This window comes from Pelecanus crispus, chromosome 2 (assembly GCF_030463565.1).
Source record: "Pelecanus crispus isolate bPelCri1 chromosome 2, bPelCri1.pri, whole genome shotgun sequence".
In the NCBI taxonomy this organism is placed as follows: Eukaryota; Metazoa; Chordata; class Aves; order Pelecaniformes; family Pelecanidae; genus Pelecanus; species Pelecanus crispus.
Window position 1 is genome coordinate 105,503,786 of NC_134644.1, and position 14,052 is coordinate 105,517,837.

Genomic DNA, 14,052 nt, shown 5'->3' on the forward strand with positions numbered 1-14,052 from the left:
GGGCAGCGCCGGCGAGCCCCGAGCAGCTCGGCCGCCCGCCACCGCCCCCGCCGCCGGCGGCTCGGCGGCCGCCGGGAAGGCAGCGGGGAGGAGGGGACTCGGCTGGCGGGAGGAGGCCGGCCCAGGGCGGCCGCAGCGCCCCGGCCGCTTTCGCACGGCGGGGAGGGGAAGCCGGGCTGGGCCGCACGCCGCCCTCCTCGGAGCCGGCAAGGGCCCTCCCCGCCTGGGCCGGGGGCCTCGGCGCCTCTCCCCGCCTGGGCCGCCCTCCCCTGCCCCCGCTGGCAGCCCCGGCGGTGTCACCCCAGCCAGCGCCTGGGTCACACCACGGCTCCTGTCCCTTTCCCCAGGTGTTTTCTGTCATCCGCTCACATCTGGGCTGCAGCCGTGCAGCCTGCTCCCGTTACTGACTCCCATACAAAGAAGTGTCTCTGCGTTGCATGTTTTTCTGCCCCGGGGTCATCGCAGCAAGCCTTCGCTGTGGGGCTTCTTCGCTCCCACCCGACACAACAATCCCTTTTTCTTGCTTCGCGATGTGACTCTCTGTCAGCCCCACTCCGCTGAACGGGATACTTCAGCCTTTCCCTGAACCTTCTTTGTTTTTTTTTCCTTCAGTTCCAAACCCGTCTCTTCCTTCCCTGAGATACAGGATTCACAGTTGAGTCGTTCCCCAACAAACATTATAGCGCCGATCCGTTAGTCTTTCAGTTTAAAAAGTTTGAGCTTAAAATTTGGATTTCTTGTAGCATTTCTAAGTATCTTCCCTTTAGCTTCAGCCTCCCAGGTAACCTGAAATCTTTTCCAGCTTATATTATTCTACAACAGCTAAAGTGAGGGAAGAAAATAAAGCACTGATGAAATAACTCTTCAACTGAGGTTGACCAGTCACTTCATATGGTGTTGTGTCCCTGTAAGTTCGGGCAGGTCGTTATCTATTAAAGTTGGTGACTTCAATGGCAGAACATGGCACTTACTATAGTGGTGGAGGGTTTGGGGATGGGAGGACTAGGAGAGGTTATGGGCACTGTAGCGAAACCAAATGCCACTAAAATGAAGCCATCCCCGGTTTTAGGCCATCCGTATCTTCCAAGTTATAAGACTTTCTGCCTCCGATCCCCTTGCAAATCCAGATTGCCAGACCATCACGGCAAAGGGCCAACTAAGTTACACTTGGAGAAAGACTCCAGCAAACAAGAGTCCTGGCTGTGTTTATGGCCGCTTAAATCAGTCCTCTGGGAAAGTACCGTTCACAGCAAAGAAAAAGAAATTACTTACACCTTTGCAAATTCATCATTACAGAAGGAATAGGACAAATTCCTAGACAGGGTAAATACTCAGTGATGCTTCCTCCACTATAGATACCACGTGTTAACTCATGTAAAATATTTAAACATGTGCATAAAGTGCATAAACATGTGCACTTATGTTAAATAATTTCCTTAAGCATAAAGATGCTTATAGTGGCCATCATCAGAGGCAAGACGCATGGCTAGGTAGGCTTTTGGTCTAGCCAGTACAACCATTCTTACATGACGATAGTATGAGGAGCTTGCCATTATCAATAAAGCTGGACGGTGCAATTCACGCTGTGTAAGATTTCAGAGCTTGGAAGGAGGGAGTGGCAAAAGTGATTAATGCAATACATTATTCATGATTGAAGAAAACTGGGTCATTATTCCCATATCAAAGTGCATGCTCACATATAGTCAAATTAGCGACAGGATCGCTCCAGTTTGAGATAAGCTACTGAACATGTTGATCGTACAAATTTATGTTATGTAGCTGATGATTACACTATCAAATTCTACTAATGGTTTGAAACTCCAGAAAAAGATATCTTGAATGTAATTAGGAACCTAACAGCAAAAGATGCAACTCTTATTTAAAGAAACTCCTAAGTAAGCAATAGGAAATACTTGCTGGGGTTTACAAAAAGAGAGAGAAAATAATTTGTGCTAAATTCTGCTGCTGTCATCTGATGGCCATTACTATCTTCAGTCAGAGGCATTTATACAGATGTGATCACTCAGTCATTTCTGTCACTGATAGAGATTCAAAACATCATTAGGCAAGAGAAAAACAATCAGATCTCTTTTGAAATGAATAAAGTGCTATAGAGTATTCTCACGGTGATGCAGAACCAAGCTCTCTGGGAAATATAGGACTTGATTTCTTCACCAACGAAAGGACAACCTAAGCCTTTCAAACTGCTCATTAGGTAAGAGGATGGAGAAAGCTTAGGTTAGAAGAGAATACAGGAGAAAACAAAACCAAGATTCTCAAATGCAGACTGTGCATTAGTTGCTCGGAAGGTTTGTCCAAACTGCGTCTGGTTTGTCCAGTCAGTGAAGAATACGTTGCTTTTGACAAGAAATTCCTTCACGCCACCAATGTACTAAGTTGTTTAGGTCAATGTGGGATTGTTCTGAGGTTAAAATAATTTAAAATTACAGAAAAACGTGGTGAATGAAAAAATGACTTTAGACTAAAGGAGACAAGAAAAGTACAAGGAGCAGAACAGGCACGCTGAAAAAAGCAGAACAGATAAGGCAAGAGCAAACATGCGAGGCCAACATTTGTGAAACTTTTCTAACGGAAGTCTCTACTGCAAATGATATTAAACCACCAGCAGGGAGATAAATGGGCCAATGCAAACTTTATTAAAGCTACTCATAATACAAGGCGACATAAAGGAGATAAACGTAGAGCCGTCGTTCTGCAAGAGACAGAGCTCATCATTTGCAAAACAAAGCCTAGGAAACCATTAGGGCATGTAATGTACCTGTGGAGCTAGTAAAGTAAGTATAATATGCCAAATATGCAGTGATGCAGAACTACAAATTGGCCACAAAACGTGACAAAAAATTCTGTTGCTCTTACAGTACTAATAGGATGTAATACATTTGGACATATCCTCATACCATGACACACGAGCAAATTTCTACCTCATATATAATTCAGAATCACATAATATGGAAGACTATAAAATTACCATCATAATGAAAAGCATCTCAGAAAGGGAAAAATGCAAGTAGTCAAGCAATCTGTTCCAAAGAAATTCAGAAAACCAGAGATAGCTGACTGTCATAATCTTCATTATGAAAATCTGGGGATGATGGCATCTCAAATCCCCAAATACGGTGGCATTATTTTCATGGCAATTCAAGGAGTAGAAGGCTTATTTTCTACTGTAAAACCTTACTGATGTGAATCACAAGGAAGTCATATTTCTGAGAAAAAGAAAACTGAAAGTTTTAGCATGTGTTTTGTGTGAAGACTCAAAGAAAAACAGAGACACATATATTAGACATACCATCAGAGAAAAGCAGCTGTTTCTCCAGTATCATTAGACTCATATGTTCACTTTGGTCCTTTCAGGCATAGAAAAAGAAATAACTTTGAAAAAATGACTAAAAAAAAGTAGTGGTAAGTGCCTACAGTATAGGATGACTGAGATTAATTCCACCACGTAATATCCCCTTGAGTTCTTCGTTCAGAATTTTAATCACGGCGTATATCACAGGTCTCCACTTTGTCTACTATAGCCAGCTGCTATAACTTTGTGATGAGATTACTTCATTTATATGTTTCTGAATATGCCATAATTTTGATCAAACTTTCAAAAATTATTTGCAGCCTCAGTGTTTCAATTCACTGCGTCTGTACAAGAACGTATGAAAAATGAGTCAGGTTTCCAATATAACAGACCTCGAACAGTCCCTTCAGTAACACGTCACGTCATACCATATTCTGTGCACAGAACTGCAGTTTTGTTCCAATAGTTTTTGACAGCTAAGCTTGCTAGCCATGGCTTCCTCTATGTACAATGTCTCTTCTACTGCCTGCAGTTCATGCTTGCTATGTAGCTAAAGAGAACATTTATGTATCAACAATACATACCTGTAGCAAGCAAATATACTGATCGATGCCTTTGGCATGCTCATCCTTAGTACCTTTAAGCTAGCCTGACTTGCATATGACCCTTTGAACAAGATTGTTTTGTGTGTGTGTGTGTGTTTGGGTATATGCATATATGTGTAGACATATGTATGTACATATGCACATACACATACTACGGAGATCTGCAAACCAGTACAGGTTAGGTGTTGCCCAGGTAGCATCCACTGAATGCTGCCTGTTTTTATTGGCATGTCAGTATGAGAATTACACAGCATTCATCAGTCTGATGGAAGATCCCTGAAATAGCTGACAGTTTCTATCTCACTCATCAAGTCTGTGTTTTTAATCTATTTTATTTTTAGGACTCTGTACCCGCTGTTCTTCCTCCCTTCTAAATTCCTGATATGCTCTGCCTTTGTACCGTGCTCTCCACTTCACTCTTGACCTAAAGGCCACCCTGTAAAACAGGGTCCCCGCTGAAGCACCGAGGACCTCAACACCCACACTTTGGCACAGACCCGCAGTTGGGAAAGCAGCGGCTCAGCCCATTTCATGTTTTGCCCGCACTACGCAACTGCCTGAAGTAACAGCGCTTGCAACACAAACATATTAATAATAATAATAAAAAAATCCTTGGCACTAGTCAAACAATAGGATGAATAATAATATTTTAAACATATGGGTGCACTTGTGCTGACAAAGGACAGAAAGAGCAGCCAAGGTGGGAGTTGAGGGGAGCTGTTTCTTTGCAGGGCAATGCTATTTTACGCAGAGTTAAAGCAATGGTCAACAACGACCTGTAGGTCCAAAGCTATCTCCAGTGGGTATGTTTTATAACTTGGCTGAATCGTCTTCTTTTTGAACAAATTTCCTATCTATCTACAATGTATTTATACACCATGCTCCTCTGATAATTTTTTTTCCTTTTTTTTTTTTTTTTAGAATACGTAAGCGTTGGCTGTTACTAAAACTAGGAACATCAATTTGAAACACATTATTTGATAGTTTCTTTTCTGGTGAAAGTATGAACTTAGGAAGTTATCTGAACTTCAGATTTATTCAAAATGCAGTCTCTATCAGCTGATACTTCTCCACACTGCATTTCCATTTTATAATATTGCTTCCATTTTATAATATTGCTTCCTTTTGACTGAAAGTACAGATCTAACCAAAAAAAATGAAAAAGAAAACTTTGGATGAGGAAAATTTTAAAGCCTTTGCAAAATACCTCTATTTTTTCTGCAATGTGTGTGTCATCACTATAAAATAATAACTTTTAATAATAATAGATGAGTAAAATAGTTCATCTTAACTTACCGCTTTAAGTTTTCCTTGTCTGTAGACCAATTTCTTCAATAAGCTCATGTATTTTACATAAACTAAATATTGCCTCCAATTCAAATGGATATTTCAGTGAGCAACAGATACACTCTTAATTTCAGCTATTACATTCGCTATAATCTAAGTTCTTATGGACAACTACATATTGTTGTGTTTAGTCTTCTTCTCTTACTACTTTTTGAAAGTTTTAGTTAATATTTTGTTTCTTCTTTTTCTTTTTGGTGAAAAACTATGATTTCACTTTTTTAAAATAAACTCTTCAAGTGTATTAATTATTCCACTGATCTTCTGTTTTAATTTGGACAATTGAGGGCATAATAGATCTTCCTAGATAAGTAATTATAGGTTTTATATGACTTGTCCGGTTCCTCTACTTATTTCTGACTGAAAGTCCCTAAGCAACTGAATTTATAGCTCACTAAACATTCTTAGTAATCTTGACAAAAAATCTCAAAACCAATTGTTTTAACTTGCATTGTTATTAAACCTGAAAAAAACAACAGAATTGCTTAAAAGGAACTTTTCCATGAAAGCATTGCTACAAGCTTTACGGATAGCAGGAAACTCATTTGCCTTATTAATAGTAGATTGTTTTTCTCTGGGGCTTATTTTTACATTCAAAGCAGAAGTCTTTATAAAGATAAAGTATTTCAGCTCAGAAGTTTCAGTCTTCCCATCTTAATTAAACCCCACAAACTTTTAAGAAGGTTTAAGAAAAAGTGTCTTTCACTTTACGTTCTTTACACCTTGTCCAAAGTTATTTGTGAATGCAGCTGATTAATTCTTAATGATTTTTGCATTAACACCATTATTGTACTTTCCCTGGTTAATTTTCTCAGATTTATGTGCTTGGACATCATCCCTGGGGAACTACCATTTACTAGTATTACTTGCAATCCTCACTGTGATGACGATCACAGAAAGCCTTCCCAGCTACTTTGCTCTAAGGGCATTACTACTACTGAGAGCTGCCTCCCTTGCTTTCCCACCAGCTGTAACCTTTCTTGCTCCTGTGGAAGCAAGCTGATGCTCTCCTACCTTTTCTTCAAGCGCTTTCTTCCTTTTTAAAATCTGACTGAGAGGTAGCTATGCTGGTTATATTCTTCAGCAGTCTTGTCTGATCTTACCCTGTCTGCTGCTGATTGCAGCATGCCTCCTGCACTCTGTCATGTTCTGTTCTCGGTTTCCCATTTTTTTATCTCAAAACTTGTTTTAGTCTTGTGGTCATATTTTTGTGTTTCTTCCATATCGTTCTAATACCTAAAATACTTAAATAAAATATTTATTTTCTAATACTGAAGGACCCCTGCAGCAGAACTTTCCTGTTTTCTTTCTCACTGTTCTTAATTAACACTCAGTCCTACATTTTGCTCTTTACCTCTTCCCAATCTCCCCCAATAATTTCTTTTGGGAGTCCAGGAGGATCTCCTTCTCCTTTGATTCATTCCAGGAAGTCTTTGTTGGGCTCCTCAGGCTTAGTATTTCTGTTACTCTATTCTAAGTAATTTGCAACCTTATACAAAGGGAAATACCCAAGGATATTTGTTCCAGAAAACCAGATCTAAACCAGCAGCGTGTTCCAGAAATGTTGGCTGTATCTTTAGGGTTTACCCCTCCGCCAGCCAGCAACTAGGCAACTCCTGCTGTAAACTCAATACCAACGACATCAGTTGGGCTTCCTTTATTCAGGAAGGATGGCGAGCAAGGAGGCAACGCCATCACCGGGCATGCAATTACTAGTGCCACCTAACTCTTCAGACCCAGAGCCTGCTAGACACAGCTTCCTTTATATACAATGTATATTCTCATGTCCAGCATATTGGTATTTAGTAATTGTCTACAATGCATATTTACGCACACATACTTCACTACTATTACGCTTAATTCCAGCCGGTATGTATGCTTTGAAACTAGATTTTATGCATATATAATTATCTGTGATAGCTATCAGTGTAGCTGAATAAGAAATAATGAAATTACATCTGTGCGCACACACACACACACACACACTCATCTGCAAATCCACCCGAACGACTTGATTTAGGCTAGTTTGCCAGTGCCAGGATTACTCATTATTATTCAGCAGCCTTCTGTCCAGAGTAAGGCCTCCACTGTAGTCGACAGCCTCTGTGTTTGTTGTCACATACAATATTTATTATCACATAAAATCAGAAACAGCTCATAGCTGTATGCTGTGACCCGGTCTGGTAGTGACGAGGTCTTTCCCCTTCCTTAGTGTCGGGCGTGTTTTCATCCACTCCTCAGCAATGCTGGTGAGCACCGCCAATACCGCTTACCAGGCTGAGTCCCTCTCAGGGGATGGACTGATCTTGACAGGCCTCCAACAGCAGAGGATAGTGCAGTAAACTGTCTCTTTGTAAAACACGCAGAGCAAATGACACCTCAAAACGAGAGTTTCAGCTCCCTGCTGAATGTGAGAGGGAAACTGTATCAGTTATGTTACCCTTCCGTTAAGGTTTTTCCAGCACAAAATCACAAATTGTCATGTAATCTCATGGCCTCAGGATCGCAAGTTTAGACAGACGGGGCTGCATCCTCTTAGGGGGTGAAGTGAAAAAACCGTATGGATGTATTGTTGAGTACGAAGCAAATTAGAAAGGTTTGACTAAAATCCACACTTGCTTTTTTCCCACAATTCTGTCAAGCCATGAAATAGACTGCCCATTATCTGGGTGACAAATTCGTGATTTTCACTTGTCTTCTGGATTTCTCTCTCTGAGGCCACATTGGTTGACATTTTTTTTTTTTTTCCAACCAAGAACACGGCTTTCTTCAGCGAAAGATTTTGTCATTAACTCCCATGGCTTCTTGGCCCACATTCTGGTTACTTCTAAAGCACATGCTGTTCTAGAGGCAGCGGAATGGATGAAGCCTGGTTTCCTACCGACTCATTGTCTTCAGCCCCAAAGCTTTTCCTAGGGCCTCTGTGGCAAATAACCTCCCTTGCTATCCTCCTGCAGGCCTGGCTAACTCCGTCAGGAGAGTGCAAGCCTCAGGGACGTCCCCGTGATTGCCAGTGGCCAAAGCAGCTTGCTGTGGCTGTGCCAGCCAAACTCTGCCTTGCTGGGGGTACCCCTGCGTATCTGCCACACAGCCACCAGTGCCCATGAAGGTCCCTCAAGCTTCAGGGTGAGCAGATCACCTCTTCCTTGAAGGGTAACAGCAAGCAGCCTTGTTTAATATCTTTATCGATGATCTGGATGAGGGGATTGAGTGCACCCTCAGTAAGTTTGCAGACGACACCAAACTGGGTGGGAGTGTCGATCTGCTGGAGGGTAGGATGGCCCTGCAGAGGGACCTGGACAGGCTGGATCGATGGGCCGAGGCCAACTGGATGAGGTTCAACAAGGCCAAGTGCCGGGTCCTGCACTTGGGTCACAACAACCCCATGCAGCGCTACAGGCTTGGGGAAGAGTGGCTGGAAAGCTGCCTGGTGGAAAAGGACCTGGGGGTGCTGGTTGACAGCCGGCTGAACATGAGCCAGCAGTGTGCCCAGGTGGCCAAGAAGGCCAACAGCATCCTGGATTGTATCAGGAATAGTGTGGCCAGCAGGAGCAGGGAGGTGATTGTCCCCCTGTACTCGGCACTGGTGAGGCTGCACCTGGAATACTGTGTCCAGTTTTGGGCCCCTCACTACAAGAAAGACATTGAGGTGCTGGAGTGTGTCCAGAGAAGGGCAGCAAAGCTGGTGAAGGGTCTGGAGCACAGGCCTTATGAGGAGCGGCTGAGGGAACTGGGGTTGTTTAGCCTGGAGAAGAGGAGGCTGAGGGGAGACCTTATCGCTCTCTACAACTACCTGAAAGGAGGTTGTAGTGAGGTGGGTGTTGGGCTCTTCTCCCAAGTAGTTAGCGATAGGACAAGAGGAAATGGGCTCAAGCCCCTGGCTGCGCCAGGGGAGGTTTAGGTTGGAAATTAGGAAACATTTCTTTACTGAAAGGGTGGTCAAGAATTGGAACAGGCTGCCCAGAGAGGTGGTGGAGTCCCCATCCCTGGAAGTGTTCAAAAAACGGGTAGATGTGGCACTTGGGGACATGGTTTAGTCTAGTCTACCCTTGATTGGTTTAGTGTGGACTTGGCAGTGTAGGTTAATGGTTGGACTGGGTGATCTTAAAGGTCTTTTCCAACCTAAACGATTCTATGATTCTATGATTCTAAGCATGCGAAGGGGACATGCCTTCCTCCCTCCGCCGCACGTCCCCGCAGGGCATGACCCAGCAGCACCGGGCTGGCCCCGCTCCGCTCCCTCCCTGCCCCGGCAGCCGTGGGGCAAGCGCCCGGGGCTGGGTCCGGGCCACTGCCGGCTCCACCGGTTGCGTCCCCGGCGAGAGCCCGGCGCAAGCGGGAGGCGCCTGCCTCCCCCGGGCTGCTGCGGCCCCAGGGGCCGGCCGGCCTGCCGACCACCACGACGCCCAGCGGCACGGCTCGTGGGGGCGGCAGGGGCGCAGCTCCCCTCCGCTGACCCGCGGGGCGCTGCCCCCGCCCACGGCAACGCCCGTGCGCGGCTCTTCCGCGCCGCGCCCCTCCGGGCTGGCCGGCGGCGGGGCGGGGCGGGAGGGAGGAGCCGCGGCGGAGGGGCCGGGCGGGTTTCCTGGCGGCGGGCGGGTGGCGCGGCGTGGGCAGCTCCGTGGGAAATCCGCCGTGGTCCGCCCGCGGCAGAGGCGCGTCCGCGGCCGTGTCCGAGGCCGCCCCGCCGCCCGCTCGGCATGGCCGGCCGCCTCGGCCGCGGGATGTGCCGGGGCAAGCGGGGCCGGGGCTGCCGCGGCGGGGGCGCGCTGCTGGCCCTGGGGCTGCTGGCCGCCCTCGGCGTCCTCGCCTGGCGGCAGGGCCCGCCGCCCCGCCACGCCGCCCGCCGCGCCCCGCCGCCGCCGCCGCCGCCCGCCGCCGAGCTGCTGCGGAAGCCGGTGTACGAGAAGCCGGCCCTGGACCCGGGGGCGCTGGGCGAGCTGGGCCGGGCGGTGCGGCTGGAGCTGAGCCCGGCCGAGAAGCGCCGGCAGGAGGAGAGCATCCGCCGGCACCAGATCAACACCTACCTGAGCGACCGCATCTCGCTGCACCGCCGCCTGCCCGAGCGCCGGCACCCGCTGTGAGTACCCGCGCCCCACCTGCCGCCGGGCGCCGGAGCCCTGCCCGCCCCCGGCCTGGCTCGCTGGAGCAGCTCCCCGGGACGAAAGGGGCGGTGGGTGGCAGCGGTCGGCGCGGGGGTGGTCGTGGCCCGGCTGCAGCTCGCTCGGAAACGTGGAGGCTCTGAAAACTTTCTCCCCTCCTCCCCGCCCCAAGCGCCTTCAGGTCGCGGCGTGCGCTCGCAGAGTTAAAGCCGTCCGTGACTTTGCCTGGCTCTCGCTCCTGCGGCCGGCAGCGGCAGTGGCGTGGTGCTGGTGCGGCAGCTGGGGGGAGGCTGCTTTCCTCCGGCAGCCCTACGGGGGAGGCTGCTTTCCTCCGGCAGCCCTACGGGGGAGGCTGCTTTCCTCCGGCAGCCCTACGGGGGAGGCTGCTTTCCTCCGGCAGCCCTACGGGGGAGGCTGCTTTCCTCCGGCAGCCCTAGCAGTGCGGTTTCAGCCCCTAAGCAGTGGCCTGCTGTCGTGCTTCTCCTGCTGCTTTCCCCTGGATGCATCACCGTAGGCAGCTGCGTACTTTTCCAGTCACTCCCAGCTTTCCAAACGTTGTGCTTCCCAGCCTTCAGCTTTGCATTGTATGCGAATGTCTTATGCCACACATAGAAAGCAGATTGTTTTATCATGTTTACCGGGGCAATGTGAAAATGCTCGTAGAGATGCATAGCATTCTTCTAAACTGGGACTTTGCTTGTTCCTGGATACTTAGTTGCCGGGGCAATCTACATTTACAAATTACATTTACAGTTGTGACACTAATGCCAGATGATGGCACGTGCAGTTGTAAACTGAGGGTTAGATGCTGTTTGATGACATGATTCTAGTTTACAGGCAACAGTTAAGTGCGATTGTGGAGGCAGTGCTACGCAGCGGGTCCGACCGTGTCACCAGTTCTGGCCTGACACAAATACCTGGCTTAGCTGAGCGGTTCACCTCAGCACGGGCTGTCCTGTGAGCGAGCAGCCAGCTGGTGAGAGGAACAGGTTTGCGTAGTTACAGGTATGTGCCTTCAGCCAAAGGGGTCAGGACAGAGCCGTGGCTGCAGGTTCCTCTCCTGTTTCACCTGAGCTTGGCTACAGCCAGTTTATTTCATTGCAACAGGTTTGTGCGGTATGGTAGCAAAAGAGCTGTGGAAAAAGCAGGGCTCTGCCTCTGCCGTGCGTTCGCATCACGTCAGTGTGCCCCGTGCTGTAGTTCACCCAACTCGAGTTATAAGTGCTGAATCTAAACCGTGAATCCTACAATAGCTCTTAAAAAATTGCAATGCAAGTGCAAAATCTTTTTATCGCAAATTTAAGCGTGGCAGTAGGGGTTTTTTCTTGGTTATCTTTTATTCTCCCCTTAGAATCAGCCTATAGACCTTAGGCTAAAAAGGACCATTTTAGTTGCATTTCTACAGGAAGAATTTAAATAATTTCAATTAATTAATTATTCTGGACTCCTGCCATTTCTTTCAGACAGGATGTTGGAGGAAATGGAAAATCACAGTTGTTGAGCAGGGGACATGATAGATGGGAGGAGATTCTTGAAATGAAAATAATACAAGTGGGCAGATGGATTTTGCTACAATGGCACATCCTTTTTCATTTGAATATTTGGATGTTGAAATGACAAAATGTATCCAAGCCAAAAGGATTGCAAGGCATCGGTGTCATAATCTCAGAGATAATTGCCTTCTGAGGCTGGGGCTGTATTGTACTGTTGTAGTATCTGCTGGCAGGTGCTTCATGCCTTTTCACACAGTTAAGTCTAAATTATGGCAGAAATATCACGGAACATCTATCCAATTCGCACAGCAAATGTAAAAAAAAAAACCAAAAAAACCCCAACAACTTCCTCAAAGACAATTTTGCAATGAAGTTGTTAACTACCTCTCTTACTGCAATAAAGTTGACTACATCTCTTAAGAAGGAAGACCATGTAAGAGATCTGTGTTTAAAAAAAAAAAGAAAAAAGTATCCACAAGCCTGTAGTGATAGAAAATTCATTGTACTTCAGTGTAAGATTAGAGTCTATATAGGTTGAAAAGTCAAATCTAGGAAAAATACAATTTGGTTTCTTTATTTTAACATTGCTAATGCTTGACCATTTATGATCTTTAATGAACATTTGGGAGAGGCTCCAATGGTGGGAAATAAGTAGTAATAGTAGACTTCAACTAGACTTCGGCTGTCCACAAAAATGATGCAAAGGCTAAATTTTTAGATGTGATCAATGAAACAATTTTGGTACCTGAAGACCAGAAGGTGACAAATACACCATTTTTTTTTAGTGGAGTGCCAGAGAACCAGAGAACTGTGTGCTGGCAAGCCTTGGATCTCTTCCAGGCTTGTTATTTACAAACTGTGGTAAGGAAAAGAACTAGTAGCAGATAGGTAGGTGTGACCTATTTCTATTGAGAGAGTCGACTTGGCCTTTGTCAAGGATGACGTGTCTCACAAACCTATTGGAGTTCTCTGAAGGTTGTAAATATATGGAGAAGGAAGTGTGGTGTTATTTCCAGAGGCTTATGATGAGTTCCTTAAACAGCTGTGAAATAAGGTAGAAATTCCTTGCATTTATAAATAACTGGATAAAAGCTGGGAAGCACTTGTTGGTTTGTCCCTGTCCTGTCTGCACCACCACCCCCCCCTGCCCCCCCCCCCCCCTCCCCAAATAGCGGAGGGTCACTGGTATTCCACAGAAATCTGTGTTGGACCCAATGCTGTTCAACTTGTGGCATGGCTTCTGTACAGAAGTGACTAATTTACACCTTTTCAGCCTGAAGGACACACAGAGAGGGTGCCTCTTGCTGAGCCGCTGCAATACTAGGTTGATGCATGAAGTGGATAACACAAATTCTGCTACCTTCTTTTTTCCAAAAATCCATGTACTAGAGGAATTCCATCTACTAGAAAATTGACGTCAAGTATTCATGAGATACTGACAGATACTATGCTTGGAGACATTATTCTGGGCTATGGGCTTGTGGTCTCTTTCAGCATATTATTATGTGTGTGGAGGTGAGTCTGGAATTTTTAGATCCCAGGAGAATGGGAGGAGGTAAGAAAGGGAAATAAAGACAGGCAACATCCCCACCACCTGGATGCCCCCACTGCTCCTTTTAACCTTAATGCCCTCCCACATTCATCAGTGAACCCGCTCTCGGGGTGTGAATTGTGAAAACCACAAACATGAATCTAGTGAAAACAAGAATTTTGCTAATAAGATTGAGAATATGTGAACCAGTAAGTCTTTAAACCTGGTCTGGGAAATTACGTATACAAGGTGTTGCTTTATCAGGAACTCGGTGACAAAAAACTTTTTCCACTGCTACATGTTGTATGTACATCCTGGACCTGTTCTCAGACCAGAAATGTGGCAGTAGTTATTTGCCAACACCTATGTCTGGTAATACTGTGCAGGAAGTGAAGAAGAATAGTTTGCGATTACTCACCCAAATAATGCATTGTTTGATGATATTTGACTATGAATCCTATATAGATGTTATTTACTTTATTATAAAGTTTCTTCCACTTTTTCTCCTGCTAATGTATGCCTGCCAATGTAGATACTCAAAGACCTTCACTCCTTGTTCTCACAGACCACTGTAACATGTTTTTCTGAGAACCGATCCTTGTTTCTACTGAAACACAGACCTGGAGAACTCAACAACATCTGTTGTTTGCTTTAGACAGTTCCC

The 14,052-nt window shown here is 46.1% G+C and overlaps 1 protein-coding gene across 1 annotated transcript in view; it reads left to right on the top strand.

Moving 5' to 3' along the window:
* The first annotated feature begins 9,962 nt into the window (after positions 1-9,962).
* The window catches only part of GALNT12 (polypeptide N-acetylgalactosaminyltransferase 12), a 51,933-nt gene continuing 47,843 nt past the window's right edge, over positions 9,963-14,052 (top strand). The window contains exon 1 of the mRNA XM_075705796.1: positions 9,963-10,342. Coding sequence (XP_075561911.1) covers positions 9,963-10,342 — 380 coding nt within the window. The remainder of the gene's footprint in view (positions 10,343-14,052) is intronic.